The sequence below is a fragment of the Pelobates fuscus genome, chromosome 8 (assembly GCF_036172605.1).
Source record: "Pelobates fuscus isolate aPelFus1 chromosome 8, aPelFus1.pri, whole genome shotgun sequence".
In the NCBI taxonomy this organism is placed as follows: Eukaryota; Metazoa; Chordata; class Amphibia; order Anura; family Pelobatidae; genus Pelobates; species Pelobates fuscus.
In genome coordinates, this window is record NC_086324.1 from 57,070,866 (window position 1) to 57,095,881 (window position 25,016).

The window sequence follows — 25,016 nt, forward strand, 5'->3', positions numbered from 1 at the left end:
GGTACATCCACAGTCAGCGCTGAAAAGTAAGGCAATATCCCCAATCCTCCCAATAACCGGACGAAACACAGTTTGGGAGTCAACTAACTGGCTTTATTCACAGCGTGCATATTTATACAGTTCCCCATGCAAAGGGTTTCCATACAGTTACTTCAGGGGATTTCTCCCATCATGCAGCATAACAGGCTTCGCTGCACGAGAAGGATACTCCCACTAAAATGGAAGATTAAGTGGATTATCCCCTCGTGCAGCAGAACTGACAATCTACATTAAAATACAGTTTTAGAGTTTTATTCGGTAGATTAATGTGACGGAACGTGCGGTAGATAGCTGGGGGCTGAGCGCATCTTTTGGGAGAATACCGCTCCGCTCCCAGCTGAACTGACCGAACGCCGCATGAAATACATTTAACCATCGAGTTCGGCTTAAAACTACCGAACACCGATGGGGAACACAATGTGAGTAGAGCGGAACTCCCGAACGCTCTGGAAGTCCAGCGGTATTCGTATCATCGAGTAGCCGTTTTTAGTTCCAGGCACTCGACGACCGAACACCGCTGGAGAGACAAAGGATCCAAGATGGCCGACCGCCGCATGGTCGGTAGTCGAACGACGGCCACCTAGGAGAGCCTTTAATTACCGATTGCAACATTGTTGCAATTGGTTAATGAGCGCCACACGACTTAAGTGTGTGGTCCACCTGGGGAGCCCGTATTCGTTTGGCGAACGGCCCGGATAGCCGCGATTCGTCAAACGAAGTGTTTGCAGGCTGGTAGCTTAGGGCTGCCAGCATGCGAACGGCCACAGTAAAATATACACATAACACAATATATACAGTCCCCCCCTACAGCCTACGGACAACCTTGGTACAGCATAGTCCAGAAGTGGCTAGGTTTGCCACAATTTATATCCCGCACCCCCCAACTCTATGTGCCTTCGCTGTCCCTCTAATGTAATTTTTTTGTCCTCCCAATCCCCACTTTTCACCTTTTTATTTAAAGGGACACTAGAGTCAATGTAACAACGACAGCTTATTGTGTTTGTTCTGATGAGTAGAATCATTCCATTCAGGCTTTTTGCAGTAAACAGTCTCTTCAGAGAAAATGCAGTGTTTACATTACAGCCTAGGGATACCATCTCTGGCCACTCCTCAGATGACAACTAGAGATGATTCCTGGGTCAGTGCTGCACAGTGCATGATTCACTGCATCTCTATGAGGGAATACTGATTGGCCAGGGCTGTGTTTGGCTTGTGCTGGCTCTGCCCCTGATCTGCCTCCTTGACAAGCTAAGCCAATCTAATGCTTTCCTATGTGAAAGCATTGTTATTGGCTTTGAATAGCGTCTCTGCCTTCCTCAGATCTAGCACATGTCTACTCCCTCTACTGTCATGGACATGTGGACTCGTGACTTGTGAGTCCAAGAGATGCAACCGGCAGTTAAGTATTCTGGAAAAATGTTCTCTGTCTTCACAAAGAAAGTGGTTATTGACGTAAGCTCCACCCTTTACTGAAGAAAATGCATAAGAAAAAGTAGTCCCTGTCAAGATTGGGTAACCCCTACAAACAGAGTATAGAGAAACAGAAACCAGAATGAAGGAATTAGAGAGAGAAAGGTACGTATACTGGACCTAGAGTGACCGAGTTAGTTTGTGCTCTACATAGTCAAAAATAGAAAGCCAAGGTCAAGGACGCCAGAGCTACTAAATAAACGGATAAACAGGAAAAAACAACAACTACTCAGTACGCACTCTCGGGTAGAATAAACCATGACAAGGTCTTTTCTTCTGAAAGAGGAGAGTTTAACCCCTTAAGGACACATGACATGTGTGACATGTCATGATTCCCTTTTATTCCAAAAGTTTGGTCCTTAAGGGGTTAAGTAGGGACAACCAAAATTCTATTGGACAGCATCATCACCCTGCACCAAATCACACAAAGGGGTGTAATCTGTGAAGGGTAGATCATGTGTCCCAATAATATGACCTGTCTATTTAATGTCATAAAACAGGGTCCTGTAATTTCTAAGGACTTCTGTAGGTGGCTGGAGGCTGCCATAGTGATCCGGCAGCCTCGCAAGAAGACCGAGCGTGCAGACATTGCTCTGCACGAGGAGCAACTGAACGCTGTGCGCCGTTCTCTCTGGCTAGAGCAGTGTGGGTCCGGAGACATCGTGGGTGCCATGCGGCAATCCAAGGTATGACAGTCCCTAATTTTCCGTATGTGTTTTAAGAAAGATCAAACCGAAAAGAAGAGGGAAAAAAAAAAAACAGATTGACAGACAGGACAACAGGAATCACACGAGGAAAGGTAAGTTTGAGGTGACAGATCCACTTTAACACAGACAGGGAGCACTTTTCATGTGCTAATTATCAAAATGGAGAAGTAATGCGAGATCATATAAAAATACTTACTAAGGGGCCATACCCTCCCTAATCATATATAGTCCCTTGGTTTAATTACATTACCTTGATCACCACGTCTGTAGCAGTGTATTTACCTGCAATACTGATATGCTTATTATGATGACAGCTTTCATTATGGATCTTGAACAACGCAGAATTCCTGTGCAGCAATTTACAGATGTCGATAAAAACAAGTTCCTCCAGGAAATCTATCCTCTGGTAAGTATTATTGTGAGCAAACATTTTACAATAATATTCATGTATTTATAAAACCATATTAGAAGGTGAATTTTTGCCAAGCTTCCATCTACATGTGTGTAAATACATGTGTCATAGTTAGCTTAACCCCTTAAGGACCAAACTTCTGGAATAAAAGGGAATCATGACGTGTCACACACGTCATGTGTCCTTAAGGGGTTAAACCAGCATCCAGCTTCTGCAATTGGGTGATTGCTATCAAAGCCAAGGAATGAACCTCTGTGCATCGACTATACCTGGAATTAATGAGACTCTCCAGTGCCAGGAAAACAAACCGTTTTCCTGGCACTGCAGGTCCCCTCTCCCTCCCGCCCCCCATCCCAAGTTGCTGAAGGGGTTAAAACTCCTTCAGTGACTTACCCGTATCCAGCGCCGATGTCCCTCAGTGCTGGGTCAGGCTCCGCCTACGCTCCTCCCCCTTCAACGTCATCCGGCGTGGGAGACCTATTGCGCATGCGAGGCCGCCGGCGGAGGAGACCTAATGCGCATGCCGCATTAGACCTCCCCATAGGAAAGCATTGAAAAATACTTTCAATGCTTTCCTATGGGGATTTCAGTGACGCTGGAGGTCCTCACATAGAGTGAGGATGTCCAGCAACGCTATAGCACACTTTTCCTGTGCTATAATCACGGAAGTGCCCTCTAGTGGCTGTCTAGCAGACAGCCACTAGAGGAGGAGTTAACCCTGCAAGGTAAATATTGCAGTTTATGAAAACTGCAATAATTACACTTGCAGGGTTAAGGGTAGTGGGAGTTGGCACCCAGACCACTCCAATGGGCAGAAGTGGTCTGGGTGCCTGGAGTGTCCCTTTAACTCTCATTCCAGGCTGGCTAATGAATGCTTCTGGAGTTATACCTCTGGCAACAGTAAAATAAATATCTAAGTATGTGAAGCTTTTTATACGGAAACACTGAACATGCAGGGCCTTGCACCATGACCACTTCAAAAGTGTTTGGACTAAGCATTTAATTATGAACTGAAAACCAAATGGCAAGTGTTTAACTAAACTAGCCAAGCTCGGACTGTGGCTGACTTGAAGAATGTTTATAGATGCTATTTTGGTCTAATTATTAAAATGTTCTATTCGGCTTTCAGTTTACTGCAATGCATTGTTTATGGAATTAACCTATCAAGTCTTCCGCCTTTAATAGGGCATTCTAACATATAACTTAACAATACAGTTAAAGGACCACTCTAGGCACCCAGACCACTTCAGCTTAATGAAGTGGTATGGGTGCCAGGTCCAGCTAGGGTTAACTAATTTTTTTATAAACATAGCAGTTTCAGAGAAACTGCTATGTTTATCAATTAGTTAAAGGGACACTCCAGGCACCCAGACCACTTCTGCTCATTGGAGTGGTCTGGGTGCCAACTCCCACTACCCTTAACCCTGCAACTGTAATTATTGCAGTTTTTCATAAACTGCAATATTTACATTGCAGGGTTAACTCCACCTCTAGTGGCTGTCTATTAGACAGCCACTAGAGGTCACTTCCTGGGTTCTAGCACAGGTTTCCTGTGCTAGAGCGTCGCTGGACGTCCTCACGCTGTGTGAGGACCTCCAGCGTCGCTCAAAACCCCATAGGAAAGCATTGAAATGATTTTTCAATGCTTTCCTATGGGGAGACGTAATGCGCATGCGCGGAATTTCCGCGCATGCGCATTAGGTCTCCTCGGCCGGTGAGCGAGATCAGTCTCGCCCACCGGCCGACGTAATCACTAGGAGGAGCGTCGCGGAGGCGGAGACAGCGGCGAGGGACATCGCCGCTGTCCCAGGTAAGTCACTGAAGGGGTTTTCACCCCTTCAGTAACCGGGGATTGGTGGGTGGGAGGGAGAGGGACCCTCCAGTGCCAGAAAAACGGATCGTTTTTCTGGCACTGGAGTTTCCCTTTAAGCCTTCCCCTTTTTCCTCTAGTGGCTGTCTCACTGACAGCCGCTAGAGGCGCTTGCGTGATTCTCACTGTGAAAATCACAGTGAGAGCACGCAAGCGTCCATAGGAAAGCATTATGAATGCTTTCCTATGTGACCGGCTGAATGCGCGCGCAGCTCTTGCCGCGCGTGCGCATTCAGCCGACGGGGAGGAACGGAGGCGGAGAGGAGGAGGAGAGCTCCCCGCCCAGCCCTGGAAAAAGGTAAGTTTTAACCCTTTTCCCCTTTCGAGAGCCGGGCGGGAGGGGGTCCCTGAGGGTGGGGGCACCCTCAGGGCACTCTAGTGCCAGGAAAACGAGTATGCTTTCCTGGCACTAGAGTGGTCCTTTAAGTGTAGTAATCATGTTTCAAAGAGTCTGTTGGCAATAACCCTCTCCAAGTTGTTTTGAAGTGGTTTGATGAAAAACAAACCGGGCCTCTCCAGCACACAGAGACTGCCCCCTACATTTCCACATAATAAATATAAATTCTATCCATTATTAAGCTGTGAGCACTGGGTGAGTTAAAATATGCACCCACCATTTTAATGTATCTTTCTGTTGTTAATGGAATAATTATCTGACAGTCATTTGGAAAATTTCGTGTTTCCTGTCTAGAGGAAGCCAGTTGTGCTGAAAGGCCTAGATTTGGGAGTTTGCAAAACAAGATGGACTGTGGATTACTTGAGCAAGAGCGGTGGAGATCACGAGGTGAAAATACATGTATCTGAGGTGCCACAGATGGATTTTATCAAGAAGAACTTCATTTATAGGTGATCAGCATGTTATAAATGTCGAGGAACAAGGATTTTGACTTAACTACAGAAAAGCCTCTTTGTCTGTGTACTTTTTTTTTTTTTTTTTTGTTTCACTTTGATCTCAGTCAGGTCATGTTGGTTTAATCACAACTGCATGTTTTCGTCAGTTATGTTTGTTTAGCTTTCAGGCCATTTTTTTTTTTTTAGCACGGTGTAAAGATCGATCCTTAACTTTGCTGAAAATATGTTATTGAGACAATTCTTTCAGCTAAACAGCAAGAAGCATAGAGAAGTTTAGAATCATGTCTACTTTTAATTGTTACTTCATCCTGTGATATTGTCCCTTCCCAGCAGCTACTTTCAATTGACGTCTCTATAGAGCTTATGGCTAATACGCCGAATTGCAGTGTACTGAAACTAACATGTGCAAAATCTAGGCCAATTCAGTATAGTTGAATTGGGGATTTGCCATGTGCAGCAGAATTAATTTTGTCGACTAAAAGTTTTGAGATTTAGTCGATTTAAAACTAAAACAATCCAGATGACTGAAACAATTAGTAAGACTAATACTAAATTGAAATTTGTTGCCAAACACTGCACACAGTGGCTGTGGAAGGGGCAAAAGAGACAGACCAGGGCTTGGGAGAGAGACACCTAGAGGGGCTTGGAAGACACAAAGAGACACAGAGGGACTGGGGAAGGGGCAAAAGAGACACGCCAGGGCTTGGGAGAGAGACACCTAGAGGGGCTTGGAAGACACAAAGAGACACAGAGGGACTGTGGAAGGGGCAAAAAAGACACACCAGGGCTTGGGAGAGAGACACAGAGAGACTGGGGAAGGGGCAAAAGAGACACACCAGGGCTTGGGAGAAAGACACCTAGAGGGGCTGGGAGGACACAGAGACACAGAGGGACTGGGGAAGGGGCAAAAGAGACAGAGGCTTTAAGTAAACCCATTACATTTTAGTCTTGTCTACTGGAGATTTAGTCGACGAAAATGTATTCGAGATTTAGTTGGCTAAAACCAAAACAATTCAGATAACTAAAATACGACTAAAACTAAAATGGCTTTTTAGTCTTTTGACTATTACTAAAACTAAATAGAAATTTGCCGCCAAATTTAACACTGATGTGCAGTTCTCCACAATTTACTCTTTAATGAACAGACCCTGTAACGTTCATAGAAGGAATGATCCCTGACTTATGTTCCAAATCTATTTTGCCACAGGGTTCTAAGGGGTAAAATTACAAGGATCTAGATTCCTTCTAGTACTACTTGACTAGTAGTGCTATATTTCAAAGTGCAGCTGCAACAATGAAGAGTATATCACCCGAATGCCCAACAAACACAGACTGGATCCCTGATGAAGTGGAGAGGAATCTGGGTTTAATGGACTGGTCACAGGGTTTAAGAAGTATGGACTGTATGTGAGACTTAAAGGGACACTATAGTCACCTGAACAACTTTAGCTTAATGAAGCAGTTTTGGTGTATAGAACATGCCCCTGCAGCCTTACTGCTCAATCCTCTGCCATTTAGGAGTTAAATCCCTTTGTTTATGAACCCTAGTCACACCTCCCTGCATGTGACTTGCACATCCTTCTATAAACACTTCCTGTAAAGAGAGCCCTATTTAGACTTTCTTTATTGCAAGTTCTGTTTATTGAAGATTTCCTTATCCCCTGCTATGTTAATAGCTTGCTAGACCCTGCAAGAGCCTCCTGTATGTGATTAAAGTTCAATTTAGAGATTGAGATACAATTATTAAAGGTAAATTACATCTGTTTGAAAGTGAAACCAGTTTTTTTTTTTTTCATGCAGGCTCTGTCAATCATAGCCTGGGGAGGTGTGGCTAGGGCTGCATAAACAGAAACAAACTGATTTAACTCCTAAATGACAGTAAATTGAGCAGTGAAATTGCAGGGGAATGATCTATACACTAAAACTGCTTTATTTAGCTAAAGTAATTTAGGTGACTATAGTGTTCCTTTAATGGTGTGTAATGAAAGCCAGCTTGGAGTGGTCTGAAAGCATTCTCCTACACCAACAGACACACGTGAAAGCAGCATGAGACAGGATTGGGTGAGGGAAAGGTACACATACAATGAACACTGAATGCATTTTAACTAACGTCCAACCACACAAAGTTAAATGTCACATAATTTGGATAGAGACTACCAAGGTCTATTCAAGTTTACAACAAAGGGGATGATAATCCCAAAACACAGACTGCCAGCTATAGTTGGTGTGAGGTGACACTGGAGTGCTGGCCATGGGCACCCATACTAAGGTGGGGGGAGCTTCTGCTATGAATTCCTATAGGTTTTATCTACTAAACACTGAATTGCGATGAATTGAAATAATAAATGGAACATTTGGGGCAAGATATCCAAGCTGGAAAAACAGATTAATTGAAGGATATTTTTCCAGCTGAACGATTTGTTTTAAATATTGCAATTTGTTTTTCATTTTATTACATGTTACTGTTTGTTGAATAAGACTTGTAGAGAATTGACAAGAGTTTTGCTAGTTTTAGGCCACGATAGCCAAACTGGAGAGATTTTCTAAATGAACTACATTTCTATATTTATTTTTGGATTATTTTAGTACCTGTTGTGCATTTCCTTTGTTAATTGTCCACAATGATCAGTTTTGTATATGATAGCAGGATATGATTCTGGTAGTACGTGTAATAGTTACTAATTAGTGCTTTTCATTCAAATAGTGAAACTGTCACAATAAATAACTGCGGGAATAGTATTTTTGCTGTTGTTTGTTATAAAGATAGATTTAGTTCAATTTTCCTTTAATTTACCATAATTCCACCATTTATTTTGCTGCTGTATTGCAGTATACACCTTTTTGTATCACCTAAAGTTCTAATCAGATTTTCTGCCAAGAATCTACATGTAACAAGTAGCGTACACAAGTGCTGAATTGATGGTGTTGCTCTAACTCTGCTTGTTTTTTTAATGTAATTTCAGAACTCTACCATTCGATAAATTTGTACACAGGGCAGCTGAGAATAAGCACAAAGAATATTTTATCTCTGAGGTAATCACCAGTACCATTTACATACATACTTTATAGTTTATGGTCTTTCAGACTTTAGTGGTTTTTGCTAATTTTGGCTGTGGCTATTTTAAAAAGTGCATATAACTCCCCCTCTATTTCCTGTTCCCCCACAAAAATGCATACCAAATACCCTCAGTTACATGATGATATAACAAGGAACTTTCACATAATTTGGGTGCTTTTTCAGGTTTTTAACTGCTGTCAGTATATTTCTACCTTTTACTGTTACCTTAAGATGAGTTACCTTGGTAATGGTTATATCACGTCTATCACAAACCCTTTTTTTTGGTCATGTTTTTGCTTTGGTGCTTTAATGTTTCAATGCAGTCTTATGACCAAGGAATGTCCATTTACATTTTTTTATTTTTTTATTTTTGAACCTAATGTGCATTTTGTCATGGTTGCATTCAGTCTTTATAAACTTTTGAATTATGCAAAAAGATTTTTCCAAACTCTGGTTTGGAAAACAGAAATCCCATTGAGCCATACTTAATTTCTGTTTCTTTTTTTAGGATGAAAAATACTATCTACGCTCTTTGGGTGAAGACCCTCGGAAGGTAAAGTGAAAAAAGTAAAAACAGAATGGAATAGGATATAAATGAATAATACAAATGAGAGGAGTATTATTGTGCCACTCCAAGTTTTCAGTGAGGCGTCCAAAGAAGCCTATATACTGAATTATACACAAGCTATGATTTCATACTTTTAATACAACAGAACAACTAGTTTTGAAAATAAAGTAAAAAAAGAAAAAACTTTTCAAGATGTTTTATATATGTAAATGCGTGTGCTGGAGTTGTGGGGGGGGGCTTGTAAACCTTTTTAAAGCATTCCTTTTCCTGCTCCTATACCTTTTCCTAGTCAGCGATTTACATACCCCTTCCTTCCCTCCCCCTTTTACAGATTTACCATTGTCTTTACACTCTCATAGGTGGCCCTCTGTATTTTACAGGCCTACCGGTACGTTGGTTTTGGCACACCACAACTGACTTGCATATACTCCTGTGTTACGTCAAGCATATTCTTACTTGTCGTTCCATAACATTGCCTCGGTGCCCTGAACACAAATAAATATATATGTGTATGTATCTTAGCGCAGTAAAGATAACATAAGAGATACTGTGCAGAACCCTCAGACTCCTAGGTCTCTGGTAGAGGACCCAAAAATGAGGGGAAAAATATGTACCATCCATGACGATGAGAAAACTATTTTTTATATAGATTTAAACTTCAAGAAAAGTGTCCTCAAAAGGTCTTTGTGAATAAAATTACTGGGGGGTTTTCAGTGATAAACCGACAAATCATATCGATGTTTCAGTCTGATCCCGAACATTTTTTCAATATATCAGACTCAAATGTCAATTAGATTTATGGGTGTTTTATCACTGAAAATTAAACCAGTAATTTTAATTCACAAAGACAACAATCAGTCTGTAAATAGATCAAATTAGTTTAGAGAGTAATGTGTAATCTAGATGTTAAATAATACAAACATACAAAACAAGCAATATAGATGCCACACACTCTGTCTTCATTCAGGATATTGCCGACATCAGTAATCAGTTCCCCGGGCTGGCAGCTGACATCCAGATTCCTCAATTCTTTGACAAAGACCAGTTCTTCTCCAGTGTGTTCCGCATCAGCTCCCCAGGACTACAGCTCTGGACTCACTATGATGTAAGTTATATTACACTGTGCAACACTTACCCAACATATTTTCTTTAGAGGCTGCATGTCCAACTGCCACCAAATCCTGTGCATTGTACTGCTTCAGCTGAAGAGCTTTAATAATATCCCGTAGAGTATTAAAGGAAGATTAATGATGTCATCAAACATACAGGATGTCATGCGTGTTTTAGGATTAAATACTATCTTGGCAATAATTCATGCAGAATTAGATGTGTATCATCGTCTTTAGCACAAATCATTTAAAGTGTACCTGCCAAATATGAAAGTAGAGGTTTCTGAACACATGACTTGCGCTTCTGTATGGATTTTGGACTTGTTCGTACATAGAAGTTAAAAAAAATAGTTACTCGGTATTCTGTTTCTGTATCTAGCCACATGTTAGCCACACACCATAGCTACTCACATGATACCCTCTGTATTCTGCTCAGAGAAAAAAAATGTGTTCCATGACTATAGAAAATGGCATGTAACCAGCCACAGGAATCCCAAGCAACTACACTCTGAACAATGCTAGAACCATGTAAGTAATTAATAAATAAACAAACAAACAGATAACAGTCCGTGAAATTCCAACATAATCAAAAGATATATACATAAGAAAAGTAGAGACTATATTCTATGTATGTATTGAATTCTGTCAATCTAGAATAAAAGGCAACGCTTTATTGAGCTTCCACTTGCCATAACTTGCAATTTTCCATCAGCCATGAATCAGTATGGCAAAAAAGGCATCTATTTGTACAGTGCACAATGGATGTCTTTGGCAACTCATTACTCATGTGCGAGAAGGTCAAAAGAGGATGCCGTGGTCTTGTGGAGTCTCCTCGGTGGAGAGTTTAGAGTTGACATGCAGAGGAAGATGGCAGTGCCAAGGACGGAGAGCTAGGTAACAGTAAATTCCCTTTCTGACAGAGTAGTTTTCACTTTTATCTATCAGGCTTAGTAAATGCTGAAAGCATATTTTAATGAGAATGAAGATATACATTGCCTACAGTAACATGAAGGTGTAATATGAGAGCAAACCAAGTAATTGTTTGTTGATAAACTTTTCAATGTCATCATTATTTGTAATAACGGATGATATTGCTGTTTGGCACTAACAGTTTTTTTTCTGTACTTTCAGGTAATGGATAACCTGCTTATCCAGGTTTCAGGCAAGAAACGAGTTGTCCTATACAGTCCCCGAGATGCACCATATTTGTACTTGGCAGGTATATATTTGTTGTTTCAAAACAAAAACAAAATGATTAAATCAAGTATTTAAGCAAAGTAATTCTTCCCAAAAAATTCTTCCAAAAACCCTCAGGGGTTAAATAATTTTATTAATTTAAATATTTTAAAATTATAAATTTAGCTAGCTGGGGAGGGTGGAAGTTAGTGGGGAATTGGGGGATTTAGTAGTAGGCTAACTAGGGGTTGACGTTAAAAAAAGTTTTAAAATAAGCTTTAAAAAGTTACAAAATTAAGTTAAAAAAAGTTTTAATAACGTTTAAGTAAAAAATTTTAAAAAATAAACCCTTTACCCAGTCCAAAAAAAATTAACCCCTTCCCTGCCAGTCGATCACTGCCTACAGTGATCAAAATACAGATCACAGTATTATACTGTGATCTAATTTTTTTTAACCCTGACGATTAACTTTTATTTATTTTTTAACCCTCAGGGGTTAGATTTATTTAATTAACTAATTTAAATATTGTATAATTAAATATTTTGCTAGCTGGGGTGGGTGGGAGTTATGGGAAAATTGGGAATTTACTGTTAGTGCTGCTTACTGCTAGTTAGGGGTTAACGGTAAAAAAAAAAGCTTAGAAAAATGTTAAATCTGTAAAAAAAAGTTTTACGAAAGTTTAGGAAACTTTAAAAAAAAAAAATTAATAAGCAAAACAAAAGTTTTAAAAAGTTTTAAAAAGTTAAAAAATACATTTAATAACGCTCATTACCACTACACCTGGTACAAGCTAGCGGAAAAATGATCCCACGCTAAGGTTCAAAATATGCCTTTTGAAATACCCTGGGATGTCTTCTTTAAGAAATGGTATGGCTTTATGGGGTATTTGGATTATATAGCCTGTTAAAATACTCTAAAATGGGACATGGGCACAGCGTAAAAATTTAAAGTTTGAGAAAAAATGGAATGGCTCTGTCCCAAATGTGCCCCTCCGATGTCCACATGTACATACGGGGGTATTTTTGTACTCAGCAGACATAGCTGAGCAACATATGAAGTATTATACAGTGGTAGTACACATATGGTTTGCAAAATATACTGTGCAAACTCACTTTGTGTGTCAAAAAGGCAGAAAAAACGCTTATTACCACTACACTTGGTACACGCTAGCGGAAAAATGACCCCACGCTAAGGTTCAAAATATGCCTTTTGAAATACCCTGGGGTGTCTACTTTAAGAAATGGTAGGCCTTTGTGGGGTAGTTTGAATTTAAAACCTGCGAAGATGCTTGGAAATTGCACATAGGCCCAGCGTCAAAATTCAAAGTCCGGTAAAAACTGATATGGCTTGGTCTCCTATATGGCACTGTAGCTTCACGAAATAATGCCAAAGACATTCATTGGGGGTGTCTTCTTACTCAGAAGACTTAGCTGAGCATAATTTGGGGTTTTTTAACTTAGTGGCACATATGAAATATACAAAATGCCCAGCAAAAATGCAATCCGTATGTAAAAAAAAAAATGCCTCAAATAATTTTTTACCACATACTTTGGCATATATTGGTGAAAAAATGGGGGCATGCTAAGGCACAATATGCACCTTATGATATACCCTGGAGTGTCTACTTTTACAAATGGTAGGCCTTTGTGGGGTTTTTTTGAACAGTCAAACTGTTATAATACCCCAAATGGAAGCATAGGCTCATTAAATCCGTCTCTCAAAATTCTACTGTGAATACTGAAAAGGACAGGTCTCCTATATGGCACTGTAGCTTCACGAAATAGTGCTAAAGACATATAATGGGGGTACCATTGTACTCAGCAGAAGTAACTGAACACATAAAACTTTGTACAGGAATAGCACACACCAACTTTACAAAATACACATGAGAAGTTCTTTGTTATAAGTTTGTGTGCGAAAACCCCCCAAAAAACACAATTTTACTCCAATATTTAGCAGAGGTTGGCGGTAAAATGGCTACGTAGAAAGTGTCAAAACAACCTTAGGTAAATAGCCTGTGGTGTCTACTTTATATAAATATATATTTTTGTGTGACAATTTTGTTTTCTTTTATGGCTATTAAGCTTACAAGACAAACATACCAAATTCTAAAATCGCTCCACATTAAAAGTTTATTTTACTCCTTGTGCTTTGTGACCTGTAACTACCAAAAAAACTTTAAATCCCAGACACATTATATATTCTGTAAATCAGGACAACTAAATGAATTTATTTTGAATTACTTTCCTTAACCTGCACTAATTGTTCACACATTATTATTGCAAAAACTGTAAAAAAAAACAACACATTTTTCATTTTTTTTGCATTTTTCTGTATTTTTTTTATAATAAATAAGCATGTATGTGTATATATATATATATATGTTACATCAAATTAAAGCCCTTTCTGTCCTTTAAAAAACTGTATATAATATGTTGGTGCAATAAATTAGTCAAATGCAAATTGCAGTTGAACGCAAACTGCAAAAAATGCCGTTGTCATTAAGTGAAAGACAAGCTTCCGAAGCTCTGTCCTTAAGGGGTTAAAGGGGCACTGTAGTCACTAAAACAACTTTAGTTTAACAAAGCAGTCTTGGTGTATGGATCGTGCCTCTGAAGTTTCACTGCTTAATTATTTGCCATTTAGGAGTTAAATCACTTTTGTTTTTATTTATGCAGCTGTATACACACCTACCCTGGCTGTGACTGATACAGCCTGCATAAAAAACAAAATGGTTTCATTATCCATCAGCTGTAACTTACTCTAAAATTGTTGATCTCCTGCTCTGTAAATTGAACTTTAATTGCATACAGGAGGCTCCTGCAGGGTTTAGCACGCTATTAACAGAGCAGGAGACAAGACATTCTAAATTAAACAGAATTTGCAATAAAGGAAGTGTAAACATTAGATGGCTCTTTACAGGAAATGTTTAGGAGGGCTGTGTAAATCACATGCATGTAGGTGTAGCTAGGGCTGCATAAACAAAGTGATGTAACTCCTAAATGGCAGAGAATTGAGTAGTGAAAGTGCACCAAAACTGCTTTACTAAGCTAAAGTTGTTTTAGTGACTATATTGTCCCTTTAACCCCTTGAGGACGCAGGACGGTTCAGGACCGTCATCGGCATTTTTGCGTTGCCGACCGACGACGGTCCTGAACCGTCCTAAATTTAAAATGTACTTACCCGATCGCCGTCGTTCCCCCGGCGGCGATCGGCGGTGCTCCCGGTGTGGGGAGACTGCCTGCAGCCCAGACAGTCTCCCCATGGCGGTTTAGGACCCCTGGGGCCATGTGATCGCCCAACAGGGCGACCACATGGTCACAATAGGTGTCCTAGACTCTGCCTGCAGGGCGACTGTCTGTGCTGACAGGCAGTCTCCCTGCAACTGTAAAATCATAAAAAAAATTAAAGTTATAGTTAATAAAAAAAAAAATTATTATATATGTGTATATATATGATATATAGACATATATTATACCTATATAATATATGTCTATATATCATATATATAATGTCATGCTAAGTGTATTTTTATATTAATATGTACATATATTAATATAAAAATACACTTATAATTAATTTGCACACGTATATATATAATATATATAATAACTATATATATTGTATATATATATTATTATAAAATACGAATAATAAATAATTTAAATTAAATTAAACAAATTTAAAATAATAATAAAAAATTGAAAAAAAATTATATCTATACGAAATTTTATTCTAACTGTATTTTGATATTAATATATATATATTTATATCAAAATACACTTAGAATGAAATTGTATATATATCTATGTATATTTAAATAAATAAAAAGAATGCGAACTATTCATATGTCGATATACAAAATTGCATAAATAATTATATAAATATACACGTAGACTTCAAATATATAAATATGCATATATATTTAAATTCTACGTGCGTATTTAGGTAATATTTTTACATAATTAAGTTATTTTATTGATTGCAATTTAAGGGACCTGCCTGCCAACCCAGGCCGAAAGACCAGAGAATTTAATTTGCTATCACTGTATTTTACCCTGTAACGTTCTACGACACCCTAAAACATGTACATGGGGGGTACTGTTTTACTCGGGAGACTTCGCTGAACACAAATATTAGTGATTCAAAACAGTAAAACATATCACAGCGATGATATTGTCAGTGAAAGTGACTTTTTTTGCATTTTTCACACACAAACAGCACTTTTACTGATGATATAATTGTTGTGATACATTTTCCAGTTTTGAAACACTAATATTTGTGTTCAGCAAAGTCTCCTGAGTAGAACAGGACCCCCCATGTACAGGTTTTATAGCGTTTTTGAAAGTTACAGGGTCAAATATATAGGTCAAATATTTTTACATTGAAAATGGCCAGGTTGGTTACGTTGCCTTTGAGAGCGTATGGTAGCCCAGGAATGAGAATTACCCCCATGATGGCATACCATTTGCAAAAGAAGACAACCCAAGGTATTGCAAATGGGGTAAGTCCAGTCGTTTTTAGTAACCACTTAGTCACAAACACTGGCCAAAATTAGCGTTCAATTTAGTTTTTAACTTTTTTCACACACAAACAAATATGAACGCTAACTTTGGCCAGTGTTTGCGACTAAGTGGCTACTAAAAAAGTCTGGACATACCCCATATTGAATACCCTGGGTTGTCTACTTTTAAAAAAATATGTACATGTGGGGTGTTATTTAGCAATTTATGACAGATAACAGTGTTACAATGTCACTATTGATACATTTTAAAAATGTATGTTTTGAAACCGCAATATCCTACTTGTACTTATAGCCCTATAACATGCAAAAAAAAAGCAAAAAGCATGTAAACACTGGGTATTTTTGAACTCAGGACAACATTTTGAATCTATTTAGCAGTTTTTTTTCATTCGCTTTTGTAGATGAGTAAAAGATTTTTCACATAAAATTCAAAAAACGTGTATTTTTTTAAATTTTTCATCATATTTTTTAATTTTTTTTTTAAATTAAATTAGATGAGATTATATAAATAATGGTATGTAAAGAAAGCCCCTTTTGTCCTGAAAAAAACAATATATAATTTGTATGGGAACAGTAAATGAGAGAGCGGAAAATTACAGCTAAACACAAACACCACAAAAGTGTCAAAAAGATGCCTGGTCGCAAATGTACAACATCGCAAAAAAAGTCCAGTCCTTAAGGGGTTAATATTGCAGTGTTTTTTTTTTTGTTTTTTTTAAATGGTCTTTAAGGGAAAGTCTAGACACCATAACCACTATACCCTGCTGTAGTGGGCATGGTGCCAGGACTGATTTTTTAAACAGTCTAACCCCCTCTTTGTAATGACTAACAGGGTTATTTCTAAATTAAGAATTCAAAGTGACTTTCAAATTTAAGGCCAGAGCAGCTGAACTGAAAGCGTAGCTGACCGAGAGTTTTTCCAGTTCGGCTATTTTGACCTTAAATTTGAAATTCACTTTGAAGTTCCCCTTCCGCAATATATATATCAGTTTAGAAGGAATTAATTGACTTTTGTTCTCAGCCAATTCATTTCTTCCACACATGGGTGGAATTGATGTAACTAATGCTAAAAGTAGGATGTTCGGGGGCGGAGGCGAGCCGACAAGTCGTACATAGCGTGAGCTCCAGCTACAAGGGCTCAAATATGTTGATATCTCAGGGCGCAGTGGCGGGACTCACCCGAAACCAAGCCCGATGGACAGAGGAAGCGTTTGTGCACCCGGCGACACCAAAATTGACACCTGGCTCACCCGGGAACCGCAACAGCAGGCATGGGCCTACCGGAGGAGGTGAGGGGGACCAAACAAACAACCAAGTAAAGCTAACCTCCCTCACCAAACGTTGGCACCCGCAGAACTCCCAAGCAACGTGGTGGCGGTGGCTCCCAAGATGGCGGCGCTGAATGACTCAGCCATAAGAGATGTGCCAAGGCAATATCACAGGTACCAACGACCAAGCTACAGACCCCATAACCGACCTCTTTGACCGCTTCTGGGCCAAATGGCTGCGGCGACTACAACAGGCGACACCTCATCCCACCCCGCACGAGACAGGGTCACTGGCGGGAGAAAACCAGGGAGCCCACCTCAGGGCATAGAGCAGTCCCATGCTACAAACCCCCACAACACGGGCTCTCCCGGGCCAAGAGCAACAAGGGGTCCACCCCGCAAGTGCCGGCCACACCGGTGGAGAGCCGCGAAACAACCACCCACACCGGTCAGCAACGATCACCGCACCACCCCGAAAGGGACGAGTCGGGACCACGTCGGTTTCCAGGCCGGTGGCAAAAGGTCAACAGCTATACCAAAGCCCCGGGGCAGAGGGGACTCCCCACCTACTCAATGCCATGCAACCCCCCCCAAACGCACAGCAACCCTGGCGGGAGGCGTCCACAGAGGCCACCAAGAACAAAACAGTAAAGTACCGGGCCAACACCAAGACAAAAGCAGAACTGCTGCCTCAGAATATCCATTCTCATGAACTATGTCCAAGTGGAAGATTGGAGCAAGTGACCCACAATAAGCAAGCATTGCCCAGCCGAGGGATCGGTTGAAAAGCTAACAAGGAGACGGAATGCCCCACAGAGGCCCAACATACGACCCTCCAGGGGATGGCTGAGATGACAGCTACCACAGATTTCCTGAATGCAATCAAGCAAACTTTCGTTTAGGCCTGCTGCCCACCTAATTTAAAGTTCAAATATACTAAATGTCTCACACTTAACTAGACTAGCTATACATTTGAACCAGAACCGTATCCGTACACAGAGGGCTAGACACAAGTAGTTTGCAGCATAAGCTAGTTGCAACCACACAGCTAACAGTTTAAAACATGCTAAATGTGATATACCTAACAGGCATTCGAGTGGCAACCACATAGGCAACTATAGGCGAGTCATACCTAGCATGTAACTCTGCAGTCAATTATTATCTAAGCAGTTTATCCATGTTATGTCAATTTCACCTGAACCACTTATGTTATGTTTAAACATCTTCAAGTGTATTACTTATAAATATAAAATAGTGCATGTTAAATCTACTACCCTGATTGTTAAATGAGCTAATCAGCCAGAGGATTGCCGTCGGGGTACCTCAGGCTTGTATGTACCTACCTTTTGCACTGCAAAAATATAAAATAAATCTAAAAAAAAAAAGTAGGATGTTCCACATTAGCAATATTAGAAGAGGGTGCTGAGTTGAAGGTTTCTGTGGGACCTAAACAAGTGTCAACAAAAGAAAAGCATTTTAAATACTGTGCGACAGCACCATAAACTCTACAGTAGGCTGCAGTGGTTATGGTGCCTAAACTGCTCCTTTAATGTTCTTGCTTTAGTGAGGAAAGCAAACTGCATTTTAGTTTAGGAGAAAACGGAAACTTTGTCTAGCGTAGGTTTACTTTAACTACCATTTGTATTATTATTAGGTGACAAATCCGAAGTATTGGATGTGGATAATCCAGACCTGGACAAATATCCCCTCTTTTCCCAAGCCAGGAGATATGAATGCCTTTTGCAAGCAGGAGATGTACTTTTTATTCCCGGTGAGAACACTATTTGTACTTTATTTCCCCCTCTATCACAGTTCAAGCGGTCTTAAAGGCATTAATACAAGTGTTATCTAAAGAATATGCCAGTTAGGTTTCATTTGTTGCATATACAGGGATACAGCAAGCTAAATAAAGTATTAAAACAAGCTCCCGAGTGATTGCTGGTGTGCAAACCAATTAAGTCACAGATTAAAATATACTTTGATACTGAGTGACACACACCGCTCTGCACAGTGAATCAATCCCTCTGTATAAATACTATATCTGAAAAAGTGTGGTGTGTGTGTATATATCTATAAAATAAATTGTGCTTTCTTTGTCCCTTGTTTTGCATACAGCATTATGGTTTCACAATACTGTTGCTGAAGAATTTGGAGTGGGAGTCAATATATTTTGGAAACACCTACCTTCCGAATGCTATGATAAGACAGACACTTATGGAAACAAAGATCCTACGGCCGCTTCTAGAGCAGTACAGATCTTAGACCGGGCATTGAAAACTTTGGAAGAGCTTCCAGAGGAATACAAGGACTTCTATGCAAGAAAAATGGTTTTACGGATACAAACTAAAGCCTACAGCAGTAAACTTGAATAAAAACGACTTTTTATATTTTAGATGAAGCTACAGAACTTTGTGATTCAATGGCAAGTCTGGCAGGAAGGAGTGTTACCACACCTAGAGCTTGATGTGTATTTTTTTTGTACAGATGCCTTCAGCTGCATGGATCAATCTTCAAAAGGGAACACTTGCAGAATTATAACGCTTCTTGGCAAGCTGGCATAACACATCCTATTCCACTATGTTACCTGAAATGTTCACATCACAAAATAAGGACATTCACTAAACTGGAAACTGCAAATATTTGGAAACAATAGAGAAATAAAGTTGATAAATATTTCTAGTTAATCTATTTTGACATGAAATTAATCTTTACAGTTCCCAGTTTAGTAAGTACTTTGAAACAAGTGGGAATAAACCTTCAAACATTTAAGCCCATCAGTATTTTGAATAGGGTTAGTAAATCAGAAATAGAAGAACACTTATTGGGATAAGTAGTGAGAGTAAGCAGCTACAGTCTCAGAATGTATACAATGTTAGAATTGCCACAGTGTAATTGGTTCCCATCAAGCACCCAATAAGGAAGGTGTGAGCAGCTAACAGGTGGGCAGTAAAATCAGTACAGGCCTGGGTTGCTTTGTAGTGTGTTCTGAGAGGGTCAGTTGCTGTTACAGGGGAAAAAGAAGCGGATGCTTGAGGGAGGAGAGTACGTGTAGGAAGAGATCACAGCATTTTATTTTCAAGCCTATTCAGGAATTTTGTATGCCTATTAAAGGGATACTATATTCACCAATGTCACTACATCTGCAACCTGCACTCTGACAAATGTAAACTGTATAATTCGTAAGATACGGCACTGTTTACATTTGCCAGTCAGAATGCCCTTAGTGGTCAGACAGCCTATGAAGGCACCTCCTCATTGAATACTTTATTGAAAATAGAGAAAAGGAGTAGAAGCACAGGTAATTGCAATACTAAAAGGGCTGAAAATACGAACAGTTTCTCCTGAGCTACAGCTCCTCCCACTGTAGTTTCAGCAGTGTAAACCAAATAAACATAGAAAAAATGAGGCCTCTGCTTCCAGTTGTAGTGTGCATCAATGTGCTACCAATCCTTTATTTAAAGAACATAAAAGCCAGACAAACGTTTCGGGCACAAGCCCTTTTTCAATGCAAATTTGCATTGAAAAAGGGCTTGTGCCCGAAACGTGTGCCTGGCTTATATCCTTCAAATAAATGCTTGGTAGCATATTGGTGCACACTACAACTGGAAGCGAAGACCTCATTTTTTCTATGTTTATTTGGTTATTGAAAATACTCACATTCAGATTTGTCAAACACTTAATTCTTCTTCTAGAGATGCATGGGCTTATCTGTGAGAAGCATCCAATTGGAAAGCATGGCGATTGCCGTGCTTGCACTGTAGAGTCCAAATGAAATGAAATATTGGATTGGCCCAAAAACATCAGTAATTATGTCAGAAGAGGAACTGGCTGCCAGGGTGCTTTTTGGCAAATCACAACTCCATGTTTACAGAACGAAAAATAAGCTTTAAAGAACACCAGCACTAATGTAAAAGATGGAGGAAAATCAGTGATGGTTTGCTGCCTCTGGTACTAGGTGTTTAGAATGTGTGCAGGTCACAATGAAGACAATCAAGGCATTCTGGAGAAAAATGTACTGCCCAGCTTCAGAAAGCCATGTCTCAGTCACAGGTTGTGGGTCCTCCAGCAATATAATGACCTACAATATACAGTTGTAATCGAAATTCAACCAAGTTGAAATTTAACTTAGCCCATTAGATTTTAGTTGTGTTGACTAAAATCTACTGGAGATTTAGTCTACTAAAACAATTCAGATAACTAAAAATACGACTAAAACTAAAATGGTTTTCTAGTAAAAAGACTATGACTAAAACTAAATTGAAATTTGCAGCCAAAATTAACACAGTTTCCAACGAGATCTCACGTAACATTCAGTGCCTTCACTATCTTTTTGTATCCTGTTCCTTGTTTGTCAAGTGTGATGATCTCTTAACTTTGTGGACCATTCTTTTGACAGCCATATTTCTAACATGCTGTCAAACAGGGCACTCAACAAACCCCTACCCGGTTTAGGTATTTCAAATATTCCAGCTCAAGCACACCTGGTCCAACTAATGAATCGTTTCATCAGGTGTGCTTGAATCATTTTGAGACGAGAAGTTATTAAAAGTTGCATTTTCAGTTGCACTTGGGGAAACCACTTGAAGCATTCATTGTGCTTTTTCAATTGCTTTAGTTTTATTTGTTCATTGCAAAAAGCCGAAAGTTGATAAATTTTGACACTAAGCCTGATTTTTAATGGGGGGGGTTTAATAATTTTGATTACAACTGTACATCAAAAAGCACCCATTTCGAACATGCCTATGAGTCCATATCTGAATCCCATTAAATTCAGGTAAAATTCAGGTAAAGGCAACCATAAAATTGGAGAAAACTGGAGCACTTTGCTCGAGAAAAATGGGCCAAAATCCTGTTGTCTATAAAATCTTTTTTGGAGCTACAGAAGTGGAAGGAGTTTTTTGGGGTTTTTTTTTTACTGTAAAAATGTTCACTGCACATACTGAGTGTAACCCCTTTGCTGCCAGAGTTACATTCATTGGCTGCGAACAGTCATTTGACACCAATAGATGGCCAGCAGGGTTGGCATCTGGCTTCACTAGCAAGGACCCATGGATGAGGGCAAATCATGGTATAACAGTTTGCAATATTACAAGGAAACTGGGTCAAGGTATTCCAACTACTACAGTATGTTATGGTGGTTGCACTAACTAAGTTTGCAGTCTTTTATAAATGATACATCAAAGATCCTCTTAGATAAATTCAGGCCATATATTGCCTTTTCAGCAAGCCACTGATGACATCACCAAGATGATTTTCAAAAAAATGTTTTAATTTGTTAACAGAAGCATAGCAAAAAACTGAAACAAAAAGGCATCTAATGGCAGTATTTGGGTAAAGAATTATTTTGTGCCTTAAACATGTTTTACAGCATAACAATAATGTAATTAAACAGTCTGTATGAGGCCTTTGTAAATAACTGTAGAACCCATACCCACGATTCATCATGCACATTATTTAAGAAAATCTATCAAAAGCAGCACAGGTAGATCAACGTGGCTTATTGATTTATTTTAATAGTATTACCATTCACAGTGTAATAGTTGCTTGCAACTTTGCTAGCACAACATACACACAATTACACTAAACATAAATTCGAATGTTAATTACAGATTTATAACTAGTCTTACTTAACATATTCACATTTTAATTACTCACATATTTACATGCAGAATCAGATACTTTAAAACTATACACATTTTGTTCATCACTGGACTGTGTAACCTTACTATAAATGTAAAAAGTGCTAACCCAAAATGATGAATAAAGATTTATAATCTGTGCTATACCTCAGTGGCTAAAACCGCAACGGTCAAATATGAATCAATAACACAGAACTTGATGGCAAATGTTTGGCATTTGTAGTAAACCTCTTTAGTGTTTTCATCTGCTTACTCAAAGCCAGTAGACACCTACTCCCATAAGTAGGATTTCTATCTAGATACCTAAAGTGTTCGATTATGGCACTCTATTTGCAATTGGCAACAAGTGAGAAAATTACACTTTATTCCACTCTTTAAATATACTGCTCAAGGTGTGAACACTATAGGACTTTATGGTCCTGTATGGTGAGGTGACATGAAACCATAAAGAACCTTCATCTCCTACATTTCATGGTTGTCAGCCCTTAAATTAAAACACACTTCCCATGGTTTTAAAATTATAGGTTTATGTATTCCTATATTTATCAAAAATGTTTAAGGTGCGACACCTGGGTGTCTCCATCTTAGCCTTCTGGCAGTCAAATGTTATTAGCCATGTCCTTCGCATATGGCAGTCAGCAATGTAGAGAACACATGTAGAAAATGGAAGAGCTTGCAAAGGCTGCAGATCATAAGAACTGCAGCCTTAGCAAGCTCTTTTAAGATCTACCCCCCCCCCCCCCCCCCCAATGAATACATGAATGAAATACATACATACCCCCAGTGAATACCTCTATGAAAAAGGTATGGATTGGAGGTATACCCTATGAACAGTGATTTTTTTTTTCCCATTTGGGCAGTGGAGTGTCCATTTAAATGGTGTAAGTTTCCAAGAAATTACTGTTCTCCTTTAACTATAGATAAAAGGTGTCTTAACAGTCATCTAATGATGTGGGGTTTCTTTGTATTCACATTGGCAGAATTTTTATATTTTATAAATATTTCCTTTAAGTTTATCCTAGGCACACACATTGAGGGGTTCCTATTTTGTCCTCAGTACTCTAAAGTGAAGCTTGAATATAGCCTCTCTCTAGCCATTCATTGTATGCCCTACGAACATTGTATCTGATTAACATACAGACATTTAATTCATTTTGAGTCCCTCCAACCCTTTGGGAGTAGTCTAATTTGTTTTGTTCACTTTGTCAAATTATAGCTGATCGGACGTATAGAGGCAGGCTGCAGTGCAGGGTTTCATAAAGTTGATATATGTTTGCTCACTTTAAACATCACATGTGCTTGTTGTACACATGCACTACTATGCACCTCTAAGAGTGGACAAATAAAATCCAGTGCACCATCCTGAAAAAGAGAGTAGTTCTAGGAAGAAATGGAAGAGAGTTTAAAGTAATTTGTTTTTATATCTATTAAGAAAAATTAATACCCACAGTCCAATGTAATTAATTTTTCTTGTCTATCAAATAGTTTACACAAGACAATATTTGTTGCAAGGAAAATTATTGTTCTCATAATATATATATATATATATATATATATATATATATATATATATATATACACACACATACACACACACAGCCTGAGATTAACAAAAATGTACCTTTTTTGTGCACTAGCAGCAAAAAAACAAGATAATTTCCTTGCTTGGGAATGAATTAAAATGAATGACAGCAGAGAATAATGAACAGAAAACAGTGAATAATTACATACACAAAAGTGCAAAGTATACAAAAACAAGATTTGTTAACAAGTATATTGCAAGATAGGTGGAAAAGTATTTGTAATGAAACAAATAGAGTGAGCTTTGGTAGGAGAATTACAGGGAAATAATGTAACTAGTTAATAGCCAAGCTTCAAATATGGGCGCCATGGGAGGATAGCCCACTGTGTTGAGGGGATGCGACCCTGCCTTCCCTCTTCTCCACACAAGAAGAAAAAAAAGAGCTCTAGCCACCGACGGCCTTTAGGACTACCACCACTCGTTTCCTATTCGCATATTTAACAAAACTACTGCCCTGCTTCTTACGATTGACAGATTCAAGGGGTGGAGACTAAGGCATACTGGTATAAGAGCGAGCATTAGAGGGACACATGAACCAGTATATATCATGCTCAAACTTACAGACCACTCCTCTCCACGTGCAATATATTTAGTACTTAATATTAATAGTAAAGTCAGAGCATATTTTGGCAAACTGTTGCAATGACGCAATGTCTAATGTGTACAAAAATATGGTTTCTCAATCTAGCAGCATAACACTATCTCAAAAATCTGAATACAGTCTTTTAATGAGAAAAAAA

At 39.1% G+C, this 25,016-nt stretch overlaps 1 protein-coding gene across 2 annotated transcripts in view; it reads left to right on the forward strand.

Moving 5' to 3' along the window:
- TYW5 (tRNA-yW synthesizing protein 5) overlaps window positions 1-19,445 on the forward strand; it is a 20,621-nt gene extending 1,176 nt beyond the window's left edge. Inside the window, exons 2-9 of one of the 2 annotated variants that reach the window (XM_063429873.1) lie at window positions 2,531-2,622; window positions 5,190-5,344; window positions 8,314-8,383; window positions 8,917-8,961; window positions 9,944-10,081; window positions 11,217-11,304; window positions 18,710-18,826; window positions 19,171-19,445. In XM_063429873.1, coding sequence (XP_063285943.1) covers window positions 2,539-2,622; window positions 5,190-5,344; window positions 8,314-8,383; window positions 8,917-8,961; window positions 9,944-10,081; window positions 11,217-11,304; window positions 18,710-18,826; window positions 19,171-19,427 — 954 coding nt within the window. In that variant the 5' untranslated portion in view covers window positions 2,531-2,538 and the 3' untranslated portion in view covers window positions 19,428-19,445. Of the gene's footprint in view, window positions 1-2,519; window positions 2,623-5,189; window positions 5,345-8,313; window positions 8,384-8,916; window positions 8,962-9,943; window positions 10,082-11,216; window positions 11,305-18,709; window positions 18,827-19,170 lie in introns of those variants that run through there. The other variant, XM_063429872.1, reaches the window with a different exon arrangement.
- Window positions 19,446-25,016: the final 5,571 nt, after the last annotated feature.